Source organism: Panthera leo, chromosome A1 (genome assembly GCF_018350215.1).
Source record: "Panthera leo isolate Ple1 chromosome A1, P.leo_Ple1_pat1.1, whole genome shotgun sequence".
Taxonomy (NCBI): Eukaryota; Metazoa; Chordata; class Mammalia; order Carnivora; family Felidae; genus Panthera; species Panthera leo.
The window spans coordinates 143,097,479-143,120,422 of NC_056679.1; the positions used below are offsets into that span (position 1 = coordinate 143,097,479).

At 37.4% G+C, this 22,944-nt stretch overlaps 1 protein-coding gene across 1 annotated transcript in view; it reads right to left on the reverse strand.

Moving 5' to 3' along the window:
• Positions 1-8,258: 8,258 nt before the first annotated feature.
• HOMER1 (homer scaffold protein 1) overlaps positions 8,259-22,944 on the reverse strand; it is a 138,036-nt gene continuing 123,350 nt past the window's right edge. The window contains exon 9 of the mRNA XM_042942068.1: positions 8,259-10,627. Within this exon, the coding sequence (XP_042798002.1) occupies positions 10,439-10,627 (189 nt within the window). The 3' untranslated portion in view covers positions 8,259-10,438. The remainder of the gene's footprint in view (positions 10,628-22,944) is intronic.

Below are 22,944 nucleotides of genomic sequence, written 5' to 3' on the forward strand. Positions count from 1 at the left end.
TGTCGGCACAGAGCCTGACGCGGGGCTCGAACTCACAAGCTGTGAGATCATGACCTGAGCCGAAGTCAGACGCTCAACCGACTGAGCCACCCAGGAGCCCCGTGGAAATACCAGTTTAAGTATCTCTGTATTTCTCCTTTCCTTTTTAGTCCTGTCCCCTTCTTCTCTACTTTGAGGACTACAGAGCACAGCACCTTGCATTTTAAACTCCCTATACACCCCTGATGGTCCTCCAGGCACCCCAGATGGGGACACTGTGTACAAGAGCTGGTGGACCAAGTCACTAAGCAAAGGTTAGTTTCTGTTAGGTGTCCCCTCTTTTCTAAGACAGTAAGCGTGTTTAGTCATTCCACACGTTTATCGAGTGACTGCTATGTTCTAAGCACGTTGCTAGGTGTTGCTTATAGTGTAATTTAGAAATAATTTTATCAAGACCAGTTAAGTCTTTTTTTTTTTTTTTTTTTTTGAGTTTTCGCTTTTAGGAAAATTTATTCACTTAAAGTTCATTTTGACTGGTGCTATAGAAGGCATTATGGGACGTTTGGTAACTGAGCACTAACCAATCTTTAATACCCCTAATACTGTGCTTAATAAAGTAGCCTCCAGGTCAAGAACAAGAGGGTAGTGTGAAAAAGGAAAGAAAAAAAATGGAAATGCTTAAACTGTGATATATCCATAAAATGGAACACTCTGAAGAAGTTAAAAACCGTATGTACTTGGATGGAGCTTCCAAAGAGATTAAAAAACCCCCAGCAAATTATAGAGCAAGATGCAGTAATAGAATTTATGTGCCCCCTACCCCCCAAACAATTAGATATTTCTATAAGCACATAAATATTATATATAAAGGCATATAAATATGCTAAAAGGACATAATTTCTAGGGAAGGAATTGACAGATCAAGGGTGATTTTTGTTTTACTCTTATTAAGAATGTTACATCCGTTCTTTTTCTTTTTCTACTGTACTATTAAAAATGTTTGCAAAAAGAAAGCATATATGAATGAGTAGAATAATTAAAGTTTTTTTTCTACAAAAGGAGAAAGCAGAGACATAAATATTCAGAGACATTATACCATTGTTAAACGGAAAATGAACGATTTTTCTCATTAAGTGACAGGTTGTTAAATACCAGGAATTGATAAACTTTTGTACCTGTCGTTTTAAAAAAGGTCTGCAGTTCATAGTTTGGGCATGATGGAGTGGGATGGGTACAGGGTTAGCAGGTACAGGGCCTGTATTCTACTCCTTGGTGGCCTCTGGACTTGGCCAATCACTTAATGTTGCGGAATCTCAGGCTCTGTAAAATCTACAAAGCGGGGAGAACAGTAACATTTAGGTCACGACACTGTTGTGAAAATTTGTCGTTGACGGTTGTGAGATGGCCATGTGCCACAGATCATGAAGTTCTATGCTTTATACTTTGAAATATACCATGGGATTTCAATGCAGAGTATACTCTAAAATAAGGGTTCTGCTAAAGGAGACCAAGATTAATCAGTAAATAGAAAAATATGAACAAAAATGGTTTAAAAGTTAGAATTTATTTCACAATGCACAAATGATTTGCAAATCTTATGGATCACTTGGAGCCGTATGTGAAAAACAGTAGCTCCTCTTTTCTTCCTGGAATGTCTAACATGCTCATTTGTTGCCCAGGTAGTGCAAGCTGTGTCTACTCAAGGAATTCAAGCTAATTTTAACTTAAACCAGAAATAAAAGTCAAACACCATACCACAGTCTGAAACCAAATACACAGAGTGTTGTTGTTGTCATTGTTTAAGATCGTGTCTACCAGAGATAATTTGTATACAGTTACTTACGAATCAGTATGAAAAAAAGAATAAAGGTCATTTAAGATAACCTAAGTATTAACTCTCTAAACTTCCCAAAGCAATGCAAACACAAAATCACCTGTTCCTAGTAATGAGTTAAGCATCCAAATAATACGTTAAACAAGATGCAGGAAATACATTTCAGCCCCTAGAACTTGACTTTGAGGAGAGGCAAGGGAGTCACAGAAAAAATAAGCCAAGTTCTACTAGGAAAGTGTCTACCTCCTTTTATCTGTGGCCCTCTATCGCAACCACCTTTTGGAAACGACAGCTACATGGAAAACCAACACAGTAACAGAAAAGGTGGTGCATGACATTTAATTGAATCAATAAGTCAGTAAGAAAAGTGAAGTTATTTTCATAAACAACAAGCACTTGAGACTGGGTTTATGGAACAGTGACGTGAGGTTAGTAGACCCTATTTCTGTATTTGTTTCAGTTGCAAAGTATCAAAAAAGTCCTAATTCACACTAGGAAATGGAGTTATTTAATAACTCACCTTGAAATATAAAGATGCTCTTCAATGTAGCGAGATGGCCTTACTGTGGCCTTTGCACAAAAACAGTTAACCCGGTACTGACGTCTGCTGGATTTCCATGTTTTAACATGTTGTAAGCGACATATTTGAGTTGGTCGGTTTTTACTTTTTTTCAGTTAAAATATATTTACAAGTTAAATGTTAACAAAGGGTTTCAACACAGTTTGAATATCAATGCCTTAAGACATGAGTTGCTTTGTTTTTGTGTGAAATCTGACTTTTTGAAACTCTCCTCTAGGCTTCCATGAGTCCCTACTCTTTGTGTATCCACTCACCCCTCCTGGCCATTGCTTGTCCCTTTCCCAAGCTTTTGTGCTGCACCTGCCCCGAAGTGACTCTTCTATCTTGTGTTCTCATTTCTCACGCCCTCAGTTACCATTACGTATGCTGACAGCTCCCAAGCATCGATCTCCAGTTCATATATTTCTTCTAAGCTCCATCCAGACTCACATCTCCATCTGGCTAGTCCATTGGCACCTTAAACTCAAAACAAAATTAACTCATCATTCATCTTGCTTTGTCTTGCCTCCTTGCCTCCACCCAAACTAAACCCCTCCACATCTTGAATTTACTCTCAGTAAATGAGGCTGGTCAACTCAAGAGATCTAGCAGTCATCCTGCATTCTTTGCTTTTCCTTGCCATCTACATTAGGCAAGAAGTCCTACTGATTCTACCTCCTAAATGCCCTCTGAATCCATTCCATCTTCTCCATTTCCATTGTCACTGCCATACTGCAGCCTTTCAAGAGAATGCTGGGATTTCCCTAATTGCCTAGACTTATAGAACATATATAAATGTTAAATATGTATATGTATATATATATATATATATATATATATATATGTATATATATATATATATATATATACACATATACACATTAAGTGTATATATATATATACACACACTTAATGTTTATTTATTTGAGAGAGAGAACACACACACGAGTGGGGGAAGGGATAGAGAGGGAGAGAGAATCTCAAGCAGTCGCCAAGCTCTCAGCAGAGAGCCTGATGTGAGGCTCGATCTCACCAATGGTGAGATCATGACCTGAGCCAAAATCAAGAGTTGGACGCTTAACTGAGTGAACCACCCAGGTACCCTCAGAACATATTTTTTATTACATCACTTCTTTACAAAAAAATCCTTCACTATCTCTGTATTACTTTCTGAATAAAACCCGAATCTTCCATATGACTTACAAAGACTTTACTGATCTACCCTTTGCCGCCTTCTCTACCACCATCTTGCTATATCTCCTTCCCTAACATCCTGTGTTTCAGTTCACTAACCCATTCTAATTTTCTCAATGTCTCAATGCTTTCATCTCTCTGGGCCTTTGCACATGACATACTCTGAAGTTCTCTGAAATTTTACCCCTTCTTCAACCAGCTAGCTCCTACTCCTTCTTCAAGATTCAGTCAGGAATCTTCAGTCTTTTGGGAAAGACTTCACAACTCCTCTTCTCTCTGGGATCCCTCATAATAGCGCTCTCCTTTTTGTTTTGTTTTATTTTTTAATGTTTATTTATTCTTGAGAGACACACAGAGCATGAGTGGGGGAGGGGTAGAGACAGAGACATAATCTGAAGCAGGCTCCAGGCTCTGAGCTGTCAGCACAGACCCCGATGCGGGGCTTGAACTCACAAGCCGTGAGATCATGACCTGAGCTCAAGTCGGATGCTCAACCGACTGAGCCACTCAGGCGCCCCAATAGTGCTCTCCTTTATGACAGCACTTGCATACTGTGAAGTAACTGTCTGTATCCTACACTGGATTAGGAGACTCTCTCTCTGGTCTCTATTCCAAAATGGGGCATAGGACATAGTCTGTACTCAATAAATATTCTAGGTTAGAGAGTAAAAGGCCTAAGTGAGATATCGAGGGATCACTTACAGGTCTGTTAACAAACACTGACCCCACAGCTTGATTTCCAGTGAGATGGCATTTTACTCTGAGTCTTTGAAATTAACACAACTGAAACCCAATCCTACCTCAAAGAGTTAAACGTAAAATTACCATATTGTCCAGCAATTCCATTCCTATGCATATACCCAAATAAATGAAAGCAGGGACCCAAACAATTCATAAATGAAGGTTCATTGAAGAATCATTCACAACAGCCAAAAGGTAGAAATGACCCAAGAGTCTATCAACAGATGAATGGAAACAAAATGTGGTATATCCATACAATGGGGTGAAATTCTGATATATGCCACAATATGGATAAGCCTTGAAAATTTTATGCTAAGTCAAATAAATAAGCCAGACACAAAAAAGACAAATATCGTATGATTCCATCGGTATCACCTAAAATCTAGGCCATGAGATACTTCTGCAGCTGATCTAATGATGTGATCAACCTGGAGCCGCCTTGACTTCTGTGCAACCAGAATTGACCACAAAGTCACCTAACTAACACTGACTGCAAAACCCACATCCTGCTGAACTAGTGTTTAGTCTTGGGGGATGAGTTTTACAGGTTTACAGCTTATTTCACTAAGGAATTTAAGAGATGAATGGTCCTCCCAAGGTCTTTATAGATAGTTATAAATAGTTCCTACTTAAATTTTATTGACTGGAACTCTGCATAACAAGCGCACTGTCCTTGGATTATCTGAAGTTTTTAAGTTAAAAAAAATTGGAACTAAAACACACTGCATAAATATGATCGGCAAAGTACCATTTGCAACCAAGTGATAGCAAGCACTGTAAACACCAACGGAGGCTGAAGGACAAAGTTCAAAAGGAGGAAATATAAAATATACAGTTAAGAAGTACCCTAGCAGATATTCTAGAAACAAGGCAGTCAAGCTAGAGGGAAAAACTGTACCAGAAACATGAACAAGATCTCCACCTTCTGACTGGCGTACTGGACGACCAGACTGATCTCTGTAGCAACCCAGCAGGTGAAATCATCTGAGCCTCTTCCCTTTCTTTCCCTCATCCCCCTCGCAAAGGAACACCCCTGCAAGGGCCCCTATACATAGAAATGAAATGTCAAACAGTTAGTACAGTGTCCGTCACATGGCACAGATTCAACAAACACTCCTTTCTGTTCCACTTCACACTGAGGTTGTTGAGAAATCATTTACTTCAAGAGCACCTGCTTTCTGGCCATGTTTTATGAAACAGTCATTCCATTTAAGGTGTAACAATCAAATAAGTCCTACACACAAGTCATGTAGATAAGAACTTACTATACATGCATATATAGTAGCATAGTTATAAAACATAGATAACAAGATAAAACCTTGACTTTTGGTGGAAAAAATACTCACAAAAGACATTTTCCTGTGGTACAGAAATGGGCTTAATTTTGCATCTATTAGGTACTCATTATCATCTTAATTTGGTGTTACTAGGAGAAAGCAGAGTACTATTTCTATCCCTGGGTAGATCTGATGTGAAAAGAATTAAAAAAAATTTTTTTTAATGTTTTATTTATTTTTAAGACAGAGAGAGACAGAGCATGAGTGGGGATGGGGCAGAGAGAGAGGGAGACACAGAATCTGAAGCAGGCTCCAGGCTCTGAGCTGTCAGCACAGAGCCCGATGCGGGGCTTGAACTCACAGACTGTGAGATCATGACCTGGGCCGAAGTCGGACACTCAACCGACTGAGCCACCTGGGCGCCCCTGATGTGAAAAGAATTGGCAAAAGTTGGTCAGAATTCACAGAATGGTGAGTTCTGAATGAGAGGTGTCTTCTGTTAGGTTATAAATGCTGACAGTACAAATGACAGGATCTTCTGAAAGCCCTTAAAATTCATTAAGGCAACCCCAACTTGTTTAGTGAAAAATGACAATGTCTCTGGCTAGCCTGACCTGCCTTAGATAGATAAAGACTGAGGGCAGCACGCTCCCACTCTTTGCTGGCCCTGCTTTCTCAAAAAATATCCTCTCCTCCTCCAGATAAGTTCCTGCCACCTGCTGGAATGTGTTCTTTCATCCAAAGGATAGAAGGGACCTTAATGAGATCAGAGAATTGACCAGAAATAAACTGGGAGCTCGTGGCCTTTTCCCTATTCTAGCATAGATGCAATTTCTCTACCTGGGTCACCTGTTTTGGGTAAAAATAACTTCAAATGTTTCTTTTCTATCTAGTGAAGCAGAAATCACTAGGCAGTGCAGTGCTGATTTGAGTTTTGAGGTTTTTTTCTTGGATAAAATTGTTAGCTATTTTACTAGGTAATATATGAACAACAACAAACCATTTCTTTAATTCAATAATGATGCTTACATTTCTGTGACATGTACATATCAATTTCCCATAAAGAAAAACTGTTGTCAAAATGTAAGGTCCAATTTTAGGTTGGAAAAAATGCATTTCACAATCTAAAGTAGGGTGAATGATTCACCTGCTTCCATTCTAAAATTATCCTTTTCTAGTAGTTTAAAAAATATTCTCTCATTTGAAAATTATCTTCTCAACCAATACTTACTATAGTACAGCATCCTACTTGAGAAAAAAAAAATTTTTTAAACATGTCATTCTGAACTACTTCTTACCTGAAAGCTTCCTCAAGATTTTATATAAATTAATTTACCTTATGAATGGTAAGGAAACAGAGCTAAACATGAAGAAGACAAAAATTCAATGAAGACTATTCCAGGACTTCACGCACAGCTTATCGGGAATGGTAAAATCATTTGATACCCAATAAACGACACAATTTCTTAAAAAACAAAACACTGCCACCAAACAAGTTTTGCCTCTGGCCAGTGTCCCTTCCAGAACAGACAGAAAACCAGGTCTGCAGGGAGAGAGCAGCTGAGATGCTCACTCCACAGTTAAACACAAACATGGAAGGCCAGAGCACACATGTGAGAGAAGACATTTAATTTTAACAGGGCAGAAAAGGAGCTTTAAAAGGTGGTAGTTTAATTTCGAGTGTCCCTTTTATTTCCACTTGAAAAAAAAACCTGCAAGCTTTTCCTCTAATTGCTTCCCGGCAGTTAAATGAGAGCAAAACATGAAATCCATGAGAGGGCTGAAGCTCTTCTGTGAGGACAAGGACGGATGTAACTTCATGAACTTTTTTTAATCTGCAGAAAGAAAGGGAGAAAAGAGCGCGAGAGAAGGAGCGAGAGACAAAGAGGGAGAGAAGGAGAGAGAGGAGAAACAAAAACTAATTTTCCAGGCAGGGAGATACTCATAAAACCGTTTATGTCAAAGTTAGGATTTCACAACATAACACACTAAATGTGAAATCCAGTAGCACCTGTAGGAGTTGAGCAAATGCTGCCATCACTAAAATGCCTTTTAAAAAGTATCTGTAAAAGACTGAAGGAAAAAGAAGATAAAGTACATTCTCCAGAGAACAACAAATGTATTTCAAAATAAAAACTGTATTTTTGTTTTTCCTTTTTTTCAGTTGTTTTTTGTACAAGAATTCATAATTATCATATAGTAACTTATACACAATGGGATCGATCTCTGCTCTCCTTTTCTGTGTCACTTCAAGTCCATGTTCAGGCTACAGTCCCCAGCATCATTTTCTGATAAATATATTACCACAGTTTGATCTAAATATAGATACATCATATAATACTTGTCTCTGGGAAAAATCAAATTTTAATATGCAAACTTTTATTTCTACAATACAGAAATGGAGAAAACTACAGTAGGCACACAACCTAATTATGACTTGTAGATGACGATTTCTAGATACTCTCCTACTGTAAATTAATACTGAAAACAGTCTTACTAAGAAGATTTTATTTATATGTGCACTTGTGTCCACCTTATCCCATATACTGTACACGTCTAAAGACAATCTGGGAATTTAAAGGTGCAGCCCTCAAGTTGTTAAATCCCTAAAAAAAGAAAAAAAATTAGGCCTTATTGGACAAGGAAAAAACTCACAAAATTTCCAATTTTAAATTTCTTATCAGTAGGAAAATATTAAAAATAATTTTCTGTATATACATATGGGTATATGTATATATTGAATTACACACATGTCTCACATATCAGTACAACTCAAGTGGAGACATTTTGGTGAGTTATTTTCCCATTAAATGACAACTATGTCAAAATTTAAAAATATCTTATTACATCATTAAAATAATTCACTTACCATTTCAATAGCTTATACTGTTTTTTTTTTTTTAATTTTTAACTCTTCATAACTAAATTCCCTGATCCCTAGTGTTAAATCCCCTATTTAAATTAAAATCTGGTGCTCTTTATTACTCAGAAACTGATGGATAAAATCACATCTACTTCAAAATTCCATCAATCAAATAATTTTATTACCTGATTTATCAGAGAAATATCTCAGCTCTGAGCTTGTGTACCTAAATTATCCTCCCTATAATAAACAGGTGAGGAAAATATCCTAAAATAGATGGAGGTAACTTACATGATGTTATAGCACATATAATACATGATGATTAAGTGTCTGATATAAACTTTTCAGAGACACCTGAAAACTCACTTTAGAAACTAACTTTAGAAACAAACCATTTATTTTTCACTCTAATATAAATTAATATGTATGTATTTACATACATACACATACATATATAAAACAAAATTGTCTAGTGTTGCGTTGCTGTTTGTGAGTGAAAAAATGGTTACAAATCGATTAATTAGCTTAATTTTGTACTTAACAATTCAATTGTTTTGGGGTACAAACAAAGTCAGTGCATTCGTAGACTCCACAGAGTCAGATACTCAAGCATACACTTTAAAAAAGAACCCTCCTCAACATCACAGGCATTGTACAGCAAAGATATATGGACTCTGATGCATTCCTAACTCCATAAGCAGACTAGACAGCACTTGGCTCACTTTTAAAATAGCTTCTTCAAAGAAATATAGAAAGAAATGCATGTTTGCTAAAAGTCTTTTAAAATTACATCAAAACAACATTAAAACTTGTTCATTGAGAAGAGCCTGTTGAATTCTTGTTTTGAAATGCCTAGTTAACAGTTCAGAATATTGCCTTGTGAGGTTTGACTAGAGATGTGGTTGATGTGAAGACCCAGACAGAGTACACGGCTCCAACCCCCACAGTCCTCTGATTGGCTGTTTGATGGAAATGGATCCCCTTTAAAATTGCTATACACCTTAAAATGATCTATAATAAACAGTTCCCCAGTAACCATTATTATTTGTAAATTGAAATGCATTGATCATTCAGAAAAGATTTCTTGCAAAATATATAAATAAATGTAACTGCATATTCTGTAAATATACTTAACATTGCTAGACCAGACCGTCAATGACGGGCTGCTGTATTTCAGTACTGTGTGTCAAATTTATTAGAAATTTAAAAAGAAAAATTTCTGAGGGACTCAGCTGCCTTCGTTAGTTGGCTTTAAAATGTGTAATAAAATGGGAGACAATATCTTCTCATAAATACATGGAATCAATGTGGAAAAGTAAACTATACAGCAGACAAGATTAAAGAACACCAGAGTGTACCAGAGTGGTCACCGAGTGAAATATCTTCCAGTATAAAAAAAGGGAAGAACTCTATACACCCAGTTCTAGTTAAGTATGTTTCAATTAAAGATACAGCTCTCTCTCACTCCTGGCAAGAATTAATTGGTAATGGCACTGCTTCTTAGCAGTGCAAAAATATCCTGAGAAATTATTCAGATTACAACAGAAGACAGGGCTTTCATCACTAAGTTTTTGCACAAAACACAGCTTTAGATATCATAAATAAATTAATTTAAGAAGCAGATAACCTTCACTGTGTTGAACACAAAAAGGGGATGTGACCCAGACATTGTTAATTCTCCCATTGGCTAATATCAGAAAAAAAAGATTGCATTAAGTGTCTATTTATAACTTTCTAGTTAACTATGGCCAATAATATACATGGAGGTAATTTGTAGTTCAAGTTTTCATCTCTTTTTTTTTTCCCCAACTAGCTACAAGCTGAATTCTAAAATTTACACTGAAATATACAATTCCAATTTTCAAAAGATCATCCTCCTGGAGGAGGAATGATATTCAATTTTTTTGTGCGATCTTGATGCAGAGCCCAAACAGTCCTATGAAGAGAGACAGTGTATTTTTTAATCAATTGGCACTGAAATTTAACTTTTCTTAGCTGCATTCTAGTAGCTTGGCCAAGTTATCTCGTAACTCTGTTAGTTCAAATATTTTTCCATCAAGAATTTCTAAGAGTGTCTTCAGGTTATTGCGAAAAGCTTCTTGTTCATTCTGACTTTTCTCCAGACGTTGCTCTAAGTCAGACAGCTGTCCCTCCAGGTCTTTGTTCCGAATTTCTACTTCCTTTAGAAACAAAAGTGTGATATATATACACAGGTCAGTTCATGACTTAGAAAGCAATATAACTTTTGTTATTACTAATATTCTGGTAGTTAATGCACTTGGACGAGTAGGAGGATGAGTTTCTGAATCTCAAGGTAGTACCATTTAAAGAGATTTTTAGAATTTTGCCATCTGAGAAATCCATGCATTTTATGGACAGGCTTGTTCATGAATCCATCCATCCACCCAACAAAAACTTGCTGATTGCTTACTTTGTGCTAGGCAACCCTTCAGGCACTTCAAATACTTAGATAGGATTAAAGACCCATTTTGTGGATTAGCTACATCTCATGTCAATTTCTGCCTGCCTATTCTTCTTATTGCACAATTGCGAACACACTCAGGTGAAAGCAAACAGAGAAAAAGACAAATTTTTTTCTCCTCATTGGCAATTCCTGAGAAAGATTGTGGGAAGACAACAACTTCCTAAAATGTGGTGTTAGGAACCTCTGAGCATGTTCATTATTCTTTGTTTTGCCTATCAAATGGATCGAGGTGGCAGAGCAAACAGCTCAAGGGCTAAAAACTATAGTCAAGACGTGTAATAAGTATACATATGAGAGAATTAGAAAGCTGACATTCCAATATACTGCAAATCATGGAAAGAAGAGAAAACAACAAAAGGGAAGTAAAGGTACATGACAAATTTTTTTTAAAAAACAGAATGAAGTCCAGCATACTTAAAAATTAGAAGTTATTACCACTCTAAAAATGTTCCTGAGCATAACAAATATAATAAGTGACTCTAAAAAATAAAAGAATATAGTGAGCTAGAGACTTAAATTTGGTTAAAAATTCTAAATGAGAAAAATGGCAGAAAACAGACTATTACACTTTAAATAAGCTATTCAGATAAGCAATTCATAGAAAGTTATATATTCTTTCTGGAAAGCTCTTTTTTTTTTTTTTTTTTTAAAGTAGGTTCCACACCCAGCATGGTGTCCAACACAGGACTTCAATTCACAACCCAGAGATCAAGAGTTGGAAAGCTTAACTGACTAAGCCACCTAGGCGCCCCAGGAAACCTCACTTTTTAAATTTTTCAAATGTTATTTATTTTTGAGAAAGAGAACACAAGCAGGGGAGAGGCAGAGAGAGAGAGAGAGAGAGAGAGAAAGAGGGGGAGGGAGAGAAAGACACAGAATCCAAAGCAGGCTCCAGTCTGTGAGCTGTCAGCACAGAGCAGGGCTTGAATCCATGGACTGTGAGATCGTGACCTGAGCCAAAGTCGAACACTTAACCAAGTGAGCCACCCAGGCGCCCCTTAAATTTTTTTAAAGTTTATTTATTTTTGAGAGACAGAGACAGAGCATAAGCAGGAGAGGGATAGAGAGAGGGAGATACAGAATCTGAAGCAAGCTCCAGGCTCTGAGCTGTCAGCACAGAGCCCAACACAGGGCTCGATTCCACAAACTATGGGATCACTACCTGAGCTGAAGTCTGACGCTTAACCAACTGAGCCACCCAGGCGCCCCCAGGAAAGCTCACTTTTACATCTGAGAGGAATTAAGTGATTGACACAAATTATATTTACATATATAAATTATATGGAACAAAGACAAAATTTTGGTGTTAATAATACAATATGAATCAGCCCGAGAAAACATGTTTCAAGTGTTAAAGCATCATTTAAATGTATATCTCTAAAAAAATTACAGCAAGTCTAAAGGGTGGTGGAACATTTTTTTTTTAATTTTTGAAAGAATCCAGTAAATGTTAAATGAAAAAAACAATACCAAGCAGCAGAGTGCAAATAGACAAAAATTGGTAGGCATGAGGACAAGCACTGGAAATTACTGTACATAATAGGAAATGGTTGCAGTTGTTAGGATTATGGGTATTTTTACTTTTTATATTTACTTCTCTCTTTTTTTTTTAATTTTTTTAATGTTTTTATTTATTTTTTTGAGACACAGAGAGACAGAGCATGAGCAGGGGAGGGGCAGAGAGAGAGGGAGACACAGAATCTGAAGCAGGCTCCAGGCTCTGAGCTATCAGCACAGAGCCTGACGTGGGGCTCGAACTCATGGAGTGTGAGATCATGACCTGAGCCGAAGTCGGATGCTCAACGAACTGAGCCACCCAGGCACCCCTATATTTACTTCTCTTACAATACCTGTAAAAATTCAACTTTTGAGAAAAATAACTGGGAATTTGGCTTGAATACACAGAAGAAGGTAATCCTGATCTAGGATTCTGAACATAAATGTTCACTTGCTCTGACAGAAATAACTAAGAGAAAGGCCTAAGCAAGAGTCACAGAGGAGCTGCAAGAACCTGGGAAAATATAATAAAGTAATACAGCAGCTCAAATGAGTTATAAATGAAGAATTTAAGAAATCCCAATCTAATATTAAAGCATTTACTGATGAGCGGCACCTGGGTGGCTCAGTTGGTTAAGCATCCGACTTTGGCTCAGGTCATGATCTCACGGTTTGTGGTTGGAGCCCGACGTTGGGCTCTGTGCCGAGAGCTCAGAGCCTGAGTCTGCTTCAGATTCTGTGTCTCCCTGTCTCTCTGCCCCTCCCCTGCTCATGCTCTGTCTCTCTCTCAAAAATAAACAAACATTAAAAAAAAGTTAAAAAAAAAAAAAAAGCATTTACTGTTAGATATTTCCCAGTATGTTTCTAATCTTTTTCCTTTGAATAATCCACAAAGAGAAGATAAGTAAACTGAGAGCAGGATCTGAAACCAATAAAATACTTATAAATTCATAGGCACAGTCATGGAGGCTCCAAACTATGAGGGAGAAAAAAGAGCCTGGGATCAAATGTAAAAATTCCACTCATGATTGCACAGTATGCTCTCTTGCTTGCTTAAACAATAAGCTTAAGAGTAGAATGTTTCCAACTATAAAAATAGACCAAATGTCATTCACTAGAAAACACCCACTTCACCAGGCACCACCCATTATGCCCTCTAAAGCCTTCCTTAAAATGAAAGCCTTCTTTGTTCTCCTTGCCAATCAATGAAACATCCAAACATTTTCAATGGAAGCATGCAAAACACCAAATTTCCTCAGCTATTAAAATTGCATTGTTCTCTCTAGACAGAGTTTCATACTCTCAACCATTTCTCTGATTGGAGGAATGTTAGCAGGCAGGTAACAAAAGGGATCCAATACAGTGCTGACAGTGCTGGTCTATTCTGAAGCAGAGAATATAATCCTAGAGCAAGAATGGCCAACGCTGTGCACATGGGCCAACACAAGGCAATTGGAGCCCTGGTTTGTGGGCACTTCCCAGTAGTCCACCTTATGTCCATGTTTTCCAAGCCTCTTCTTGCCATTTATTCTCACTCCTAACTTATTCTTCTACTTATAACCACTTGTGTGCTACTAATTTCCTCTTCTCCTTCCCTGACAGGTAACCATGTGCCAGGGGCATCCAGACCTGGTTCAGTCCTGATAAAGCAATGGAGGCCCTTCGAATGTTTTAAAGGGCAATAATTCAAAGTATAAAGGGGTGTCTGGGTGGCTCAGATGGTTAAGCATCTGGTCCTTGATTTCAGCTCAGGTTATGATCTCATGGTTGGTGAGTTCGAACCCCATGTTGGGTTCGGTGCTGACAGTGTAGAGCCTGCTTGAGGTTCTCTCTCTCCCTCTTTCTCTCTCCCTTAGCAATAAATAAATATAAAAAAAAAAAAGTACAAAATCTTAATGGGTAGAAGGTCACTCTCTGTGTTAGATATAGAGCCTAAACACTAGAGTGATTAAAAAAATTTTTTTACAGAGGCTCCTGGGTGACACAGTCGGTTAGGCATCTGACTTGCATCTCAGGTCATGAAGAAATAGAACAATACAAACTTCAATTTCCAGCAAAGACATTTCCCAAGCTTTCTCTCTTACCTGTCTCCCAAAAAGTGAGTGGTTTTTAACTAAGAATTTGTAAACTACCCAAAACTGCCACTCAGTCCACCAAATACAAAGATGTCACATATCTTCATCTACAGAAACTATAGTAAGATGAAAACAGAAAATGAAACTCTAGACACTTCACTGAATGAAAATACAAGTCCCCACAAAAAACCAACTATGAAGCACAAGAAAACAGAAGACTCCACTCGAAATTAAATACCATCAAACAGCGCACCTGGCTGGCTCAGTCAGAAGAGCATGGGACTCTTGGGCACAAAGGTAGCTCAGTCAGTTAAGTGTCCAACTCTTGATTTCGGCTCAGGTCATGATCTCATGGTTTGTGAGTTTGAGGCCCAAGTTGGGCTCTGCGCCAATAGTGTTGAGCCTCTTTGGGATTCTCTCTCCCTCTTCCTGGCTTGTGCTTGTTCTCTCCCTCTCTCTCAAAATAAGTAAATAAACTTGAAAAAATATTTTTTTTAAAAAAAGGGAAAGAGCATGGGATTCTTGATCTTAGGGTCATGAGTTTGAGCTTCATGTTGGGTGTAGACATTACACCCAAAATAAACTTTAAATACTGTCAAGCATTCAAAATAGAGCCTGAGTCAGATATTAAACACGAAAAACAGAAATGGGCCAAAAAATAAAAAAAAAAAAAAAATGAGGAGTGATTAAAGCTTGATAGAAACAGAAGAAAAAGGCAAAATCACATCAGAAATAAAGACTGAATTATAAAATAAAAAATACATTTGCAAAAAAAATACAGTTTATTCAATTATTATTTTTCAACATTCAAGGGAATGTGGGGTGGCTGGGTGGTTCAAGTCAGTTAAGTGTCCGACTTCAGCTCAGGTCATGATCTCACAGTTCATGAGCTCAAGCTCCAACACTGGGATTTCCACTGTCAGCTTGGAGCCTGGAGCCTGCTTCATATCCTCTCTTTCCCTCTCTCTCTGTCTGTGCCCTGCCCGTATTCTCTCTCTTTCTCTCTCTCAAATAAACATTTATATAAAAAAAAATCAGAGAGAAAGTGGTTGAAACAGAAGACAAAAAAATCCAATCCAGTTACATATCACTGGAGCTCCTGAAGAAGAAAACACCCCAATAAGACAAAGTTAATATTTAAAACTTTTACACAAGAAAACTTCCTGGAAATAAAGGCAGACCTGAATCTACAAATTAAAAGGGACCACCAGAATGCAAATTGGTGCAGCCGCTCTGGAAAGCAGTGTGGAGGTTCCTCAGAAAATTAAAAATAGACCTACCCTATGACCCAGCAATAGCACTGCTAGGAATTTACCCAAGGGATACAGGAGCACTGATGCATAGGGGCACTTGTACCCCAATGTTTATAGCAGCACTCTCAACAATAGCCAAATTATGGAAAGAGCCTAAATGTCCATCAACTGATGAACGAATAAAGAAATTGTGGTTTATATACACAATGGAATACTACGTGGCAATGAGAAAGAATGAAATATGGCCTTTTGTAGCAACGTAGATGGAACTGGAGAGTGTGATGCTAAGTGAAATAAGCCATACAGAGAAAGACAGATACCATATGTTTTCACTCTTATGTGGATCCTGAGAAACTTAACAGAAACCCATGGGGGAGGGGAAGGAAAACAAACAAAAAAAAAGAGGTTAGAGTGGGAGAGAGCCAAAGCATAAGAGACTGCTAAAAACTGAGAACAAACTGAGGGTTGATGGGGGGTGGGAGGGAGGGGAGGGTGGGTGATGGGTATTGAGGAGGGCACCTTTTGGGATGAGCACTGGGTGTTGTATGGAAACCAATTTGACAGTAAATTTCATATATTAAAAAAAATAAAAAATAAAATAAAAGGGCCCACCAAGTACCTGAGAAAACTGACCCTCAACAATCAATTCTCAGAATTATCTTAGTAAAACTATTAGATTTTAAATATAAAGGAAAAATCCTCAGGGCATACAAACAGAATGGGTTCTAAACTTCCAAGGCCAGGCATCTAGACTGGAATAGATTTCTCAAAAGAGACATAAAAACAAGGTAATAATGGAGTGGCATTTTCAAGAAACTCAAAGAAAGAAAATTACAAACCAAGGATTTTATATCTACCTGTCACCTAAGTACTAAGTCTTTTAAAAAAACAGCTTAAAACCATGAGCTCTTCGGGAACCATCCACTAAAGATAAGCTTCATCCAACCAACAGATTATTGTGGAAACTTCAAAGAAAGGACCATGTACTATATGTAATATATATCAAAGAATAAAACAAGGATGGATGATGGTTAAAAAATAATATAAAAATGTTACTAGGGTGCCTGGGTGGCCCAGTTGGTTGGGTGTCCAACTCATGATTTAAGCTCAAGCCACAATCTTGTGGTTTGTGGGTTCGAGCCCTGCATCGGGCTCAATGCTGATGGCAGAGAGCCTGCTTGGGATTCTCTCTCTCTGCCCTTCCCCTGCTCATGTGAGTGTGCATGTGTATGCTCTCTCTTAAAGTAAATAAATAAATAAATAAATAAATAAATCAAAATGTTACTTATTCTGACAAAGTAGAAATAATGCAATTAGAAACTAGGAGAAAAAAGGAAAGGAAAAGAGAAAAGCAGAAATAAGCTTGCAATTACTGAATATATAATAGTTCAAAGTTAGACAGCATTAAAAACAAAGAAACCAGATTATGAAAATTTAAATATGAACACAGGTGACTAGGAATATTTTAAAAAGGTTTAAGTCTAAAGGTAACCACTACAACAAAGTTAAGACGATCTTAAATATCAAAGATATAAAAAGGCAAAGAACACATACAGGGTAAAAGAAAATTCAAATTAACATAATACACGAACACTATTATATAAAATAATGATGACAAGTTGAAACCAAACATAAAAATCATTATCAATAAGGGGCACCTGGGTGGCTTAGTTGGTTGAGTGTACAACTTAGGCTCAGGTCATGATCTCACAGCTCATGGGTTCGAGCCCCACTCTGGGCTCTGTGCTGACAGCTCAGAGCCTGGAGCCTGCTTCAGATTCCATGTTTCCTTCTCTCTCTGCCTCTCCCGACTCACATACACTTTCTCTCTCTCAAAAATAAACATAAATTTTTTTTTAAAAATATCATATCGATAAATATGAATGAGTTACCTAGTAAAAGGAAAAAAAATATAGCTTGGCTCACAAAGCACTATCTGACTATATGTACACAACACACAAGAAGCATTCACAAAAACTGACTTTACATTAGGTCATAAAAAAGTAGTATTAAGTTACACTAAGTATCAATGTTACAAAAATTACTCTGTGATCACAATGCAGTAAGACTAGTAACTGAAAACAAAATCATAAAATAGAATGGTCCTTCCACTGAGAAATTCACTTAAGAAAGCCAAAAAAATGGAGATGGTTTCAGAATAATGAGGAATTTTGATACTGGCAAAGGAAGGACTTTAATGCTAAAAGTCAAAACTCACAATAAAGATATACCCATGATGTTTATGTACCAAGAAACACAGCAACTAACTTCACAATAAGTAGAAATTACAGGAGTTGTAAGGAGACACGGATAAAAACACACTGAAAACAGACTTTACTATGCCACTCTCAATATAGGACAGATTAAGTAGAACAAAGAAAAGGTAAGAATACAAGAGATAAAATACAAAATCGACAAAGAACATTCATAAAAACTGACCATAAATGAGAATATACAACAAAGTGTAGTGAATTATGTAAAGTAGAAATTATATATGGGTGCCTGGCTGACTCAGCTGGAGGAGTCACGGTTCGTGATTCAAGCCCCATGGTGGGTGTCAAGATTATTTAAATACATAAATAAAACAAAAAAAAAAAATCTACAAACCCTTGTGATTACAATGCACTAAAACTAGAACTTAGTAACTAAATCAAAAAACTAAAGTCCTTCCACCAGGAAATAAAAGCACTTTCTTCTATTTATTTTTTATTTTTTTTAAGTTTATTTATTTATTTGGGGGGAGGGGAGGGGCAGAGAGAATCCCAAGCAGGCTCTACACAAAGCCCAACGTGGGGTTCAAACTCATTAATTGTGAGATCATGACCTGAGCTGAAATCAAGAGTTGGACACTTAACCGACAGAATTTACTCTGCCCCTTTATTTTTTGTAATGTTTATTTATTCTGAGAGAGAGAGAGAGAGAGAGAGAGAGAGAGAGAGAGAGAGAGAGAGAAAGTGTGCACAACTGAGCACACAAGTGAGTGATGGGCGGTGGGATGGGTGCGCAGAGAGAGGAGGGAGAGAATCCCAAGCAGGCTCTGCACTTTCAGAGCAGAGCCTGATGCAGGGCTCGAACTCAAAAACTGTGAGATCTTGATCTGAGCTGAAATCAAGAGTTAGACACTCACCTGAGAGAACCACCCAGGCATCCCTTTATTTTTTGTAATGCTTATTTATTTATTCTGAGAGAAAGAGAGAGAGAGAGAGAGAGAGAGAGAGAAAGCAAGCAAGCGAGCATGAGCTGGGGATAGGTACAGAGTGAGGAGGGAGAGAATCCCCAATCCCTGAAGTGGGGCTTGAACTCACAAACTGTGAGATCATGACTTGAGCCAAAATCAAGAGTCAAAATGCTTAATTAACTGAGTCACCTAGGCACCCCTAAAGCACCTTCTTTTAAACATCTCTTGCATGCAAGGTAAATAAAACCAAAATTACAGAATTTCAGGAAATAATGATAATGAAAATACTAAATACCAGAATCTATGGAATACACTTTAAAGCAACAGAGGAAAATCTATAGCCTTACACATGTATAAATAAAAGTGAAAGAATAAAAATAAAGGAATTAAATTCTCTTCTTAAAATGCTAGAAAAAGAATAAAAAGTCAACCAAAATAAAGCATGAAGCAGAAATAGTAAAGATAAAAGGAGAAATTCATAAGGTAGAGGACAGAAAGGCAGTGACACTGATGAACCAAGCCAAATATTTTTAAAATAATTTAACAAAATAGGGGTGCCTGGTTAGCTCAGTTGGTTAAACATCCGACTTCAGCTCTCGGGTCATGATCTCACAGTTTGTGAGTTCAAGCCCCGCACTGGGCTCTGTGCGAACAGCTCAGAGCCTGGAGCCTGCTTTAGATTCTGTGTCTCCTCTTTCTGACCCTTCCTTACTCGCACTTTATCTCTATCTCTATCTCTCTCTCCCTCTCTCTCTCTCTCTCTCAAAAATAAACAAACATTAAAAAACATTTTTTTTTAGGGGTGCCTGGGTGGCTCAGTTGGTTAAGCATCTGACTTTGGCTCAGGTCATGATCTCACTGTTTGTGAATTTGAGCCCCACGTCAGGCTCTGTGCTGACAGCTTGGAGTCTGGAGCCTCCTTCAGATTCTGTGTCTCCCTCTCTTTCTGCCGTTCCCCTGCTCATACTCTGTCTCTCTCAAAAGCAAATAAACATTAAAAAAAGGTTTTTTTTAATTTAACGAAATGGACATACCATTGCTTAACTTTACTTAATCAAGAAGAAAAGGATAATGAACAACTATATAAAATAAGAGTTCTTGCTGAATATATGAAAGCTAGATGGAAAACTTAAACAGTCCAATAGCTACAGAAGACAGAATAATCCAGGAACTATACAAAAAATGCACCAGACCCCGATGGTGTCAAAGGAGAGTTTTATTAAATGCTCAAAGATCCGATAGTTGCAATATGACATCCATGACGCCATAGCACAGAAAATGAAGAAAGTGTATGAAGTATAACTGAAGTATAACTTTAAAAAAATTTTCTTTAAAATTTTTTTTAATGTTTATTTATTTTTGAGAGAAGGAGAGACAGAGTGCAAGCTGGGGAGGGACAGAGAGAGAGAGGGAGACACAGAATCCGAAGCAGGTTCCAGGCTCCGAGCTGTCTGCACAGAGCCTGACGCGGGGCTCAAACTCACGAACTGTGAGATTATGACCTGAGCCGAAGTCAGGACACTCAACCAACTGAGCCACCCAGGCATCCCCCCAAAAAATTGTTTTTTAAGGGGCACCTGGGTGGCTCAGTCGGTTGAGCATCTGAACACGGGATTGTGACCTGAGCTGAAATCAAGAATCAGATGCTCAACCGAGCCACCCAGGTACTCCTGAAGTATAACTTTGTATAAAGTATAACCTTGATACCTAAATCTTATAAATACAGCTTCCCCACAAAGGAAGAAAATTATAGACCAATATTACAAATGAGTATCATGTAAAAATTAAAAATAATAAAAGATGAAAATCTAAAACCACATTAAGAGAATAATATATCATAGATAACGGTACTTATTCCAGTAATGCAAGGGTGGTTTGGTATTAGAAAATCTATTAATAAAACAAAACATATTAATAGATCTAGGGAGGGAATTATGGCTACCTCCAAAGATACTTAAAAAAAGCCATTAACAAAATTTTTGGTAAAAACAGCCAAGAAAACAGGAATGAAAGACAGTCTCATAATATGATAAAATATATTTTAGTGTTAAATCCAGCATTTTATTAATGGAAAAATAATAGAGGCATTTTCACTAAGATAAGGGACAAAAATAAGCCCATAAACTCCACTACTGTTTGACACTATACCATTGTTTTGTTTTTAATGGTTATTTATTTATTTTGAGAGAGAGAGCACATGTACAAGCATGTGAATGGGGAAGGGGCAGAGAGAATCGTAACCAGGCTCTGTGCTGACAGCACAGACATGGGGCTCAATCTCATGACCCTGAGATCATGACCCCAGCCCATATCAAGAGTTGGACACTCAATCGACTGAATCTCAGAGGTGCCCCTTTACTACTGTTTTGAAGGTGTAATTCGACAAGAAAAATCAACAGAGGCATAAGAATTGGAGAAATAAATAAAATTATCTGTTTGCAAATTATGTGTTATCGTACCAAAACAATCTTACTGAATCAATGCAATAAATGACAAAACAAGCTCAAATAATAAAATAGTCAGGTAGCAGCATATAAAATAAGCATACAGAATTCAACATATACACACAATAATCAAATACAATGATAGAAAAAATCCCATTTGAAACAAAAAAAGACAAAACATGGATAAACAAGAAATATGTAAAAACACACAAAAACCTTAAAACACTCCTAAATAAATTTTAAGCAATCCCAATAAAAGTTTTTTTATAGAGCTACATTTTTAGTTGACACAAAAACTGGTATTGAAGTTAATACTGAAGTTCATATGCTAAAATAAATACGTAAGAATATTTAGAAAAGCAATGAAGAAGAAACGCTGTGAAGATTAACTGGCCTTCCCAGACATTAAAGCTTCTACAATTAATGCAGTGTGGTACTGACACATGAATAGAGTGACCAATGGGGTGGAACAGGAAGTCCAGCAATAGATCAAAATACACATAGAAATCAAGTATCTCTAATCTCTGGAAAAAAGAATGATGTTTTAAATAAATGGTAATGAGATAACTGGACAGGCATTTAGAAAAAGATGGAATTGGATACCCATCTCATACCATACACAAAAAAATAAACCCCAAGTACTCGAAGATCTAAAGGTAAAAAATGAAACCTTGTAAGTACTAGAGGGAAATATGCATAAATTCCTATATCATCTGAGTTTAGAAGAGTTATCTAACTCTATTATTCACAAGCCACAAGCAAGTAAAGAAAGGAAGAAATCTGACTACTACATAAAGCAACACTACCTTGGAAAAAGTAAAAAGAACAACAAACTGGGAGAAAATATTTGTAACATGTAATCAGATATATAAAGAACTCCTGAATACAAAGAACTCTTGAAAAAGGACCAAAAATCCTATCGAGAAAAGGCAAAAGACATGAACACCCAATCCACACATGTACAAAAAGATACTGAAAAGATCTTTAAGCTTATGAAGGAAGTTCATGTGACTCATAATAATACGAGATACACAAGAGATACCATTTTTCACCTATCACACAATTAAGAAGTATGACAACACATTTTGTTGGTGAGGCTATGGAGACACATGCACTCATGCTGGTGGTATGAGTGAGCACTGCCACAATTCATTATGGAGGGAAACTGGACAATATTTAACAAAACTACTTATGTGTTTATTTTCTCACTAAGAAATCTTGCTTCTAAGAATCTTTCCTGTGGGTGGCTCAGTCAGAAGACCATGAGATTCTTTTTTGTTTTTTTAGTGTTTACTTATTTTTGAGGGGGGGGGGGGGAGACAGAGAGAGAGAGAGTGTGCGCGTGGGGGAGGGGCAGAGAGAGAGAGAGAGAGAGACAGACACAGGATCCAAAGCAGACTCCAGGCTCTGAGCCGTCAGCACAGAGCCTGATGTAGGACTCGAACTCACAAACCACAGGATCATGACCTGAGATGAAGTTGGACACTTAACTGACTGAGCCACTCAGGTGCCCAACCATGAGACTCTTGATCTTGGGGTCATAATGAGCTCAAGCCCTATGTTGA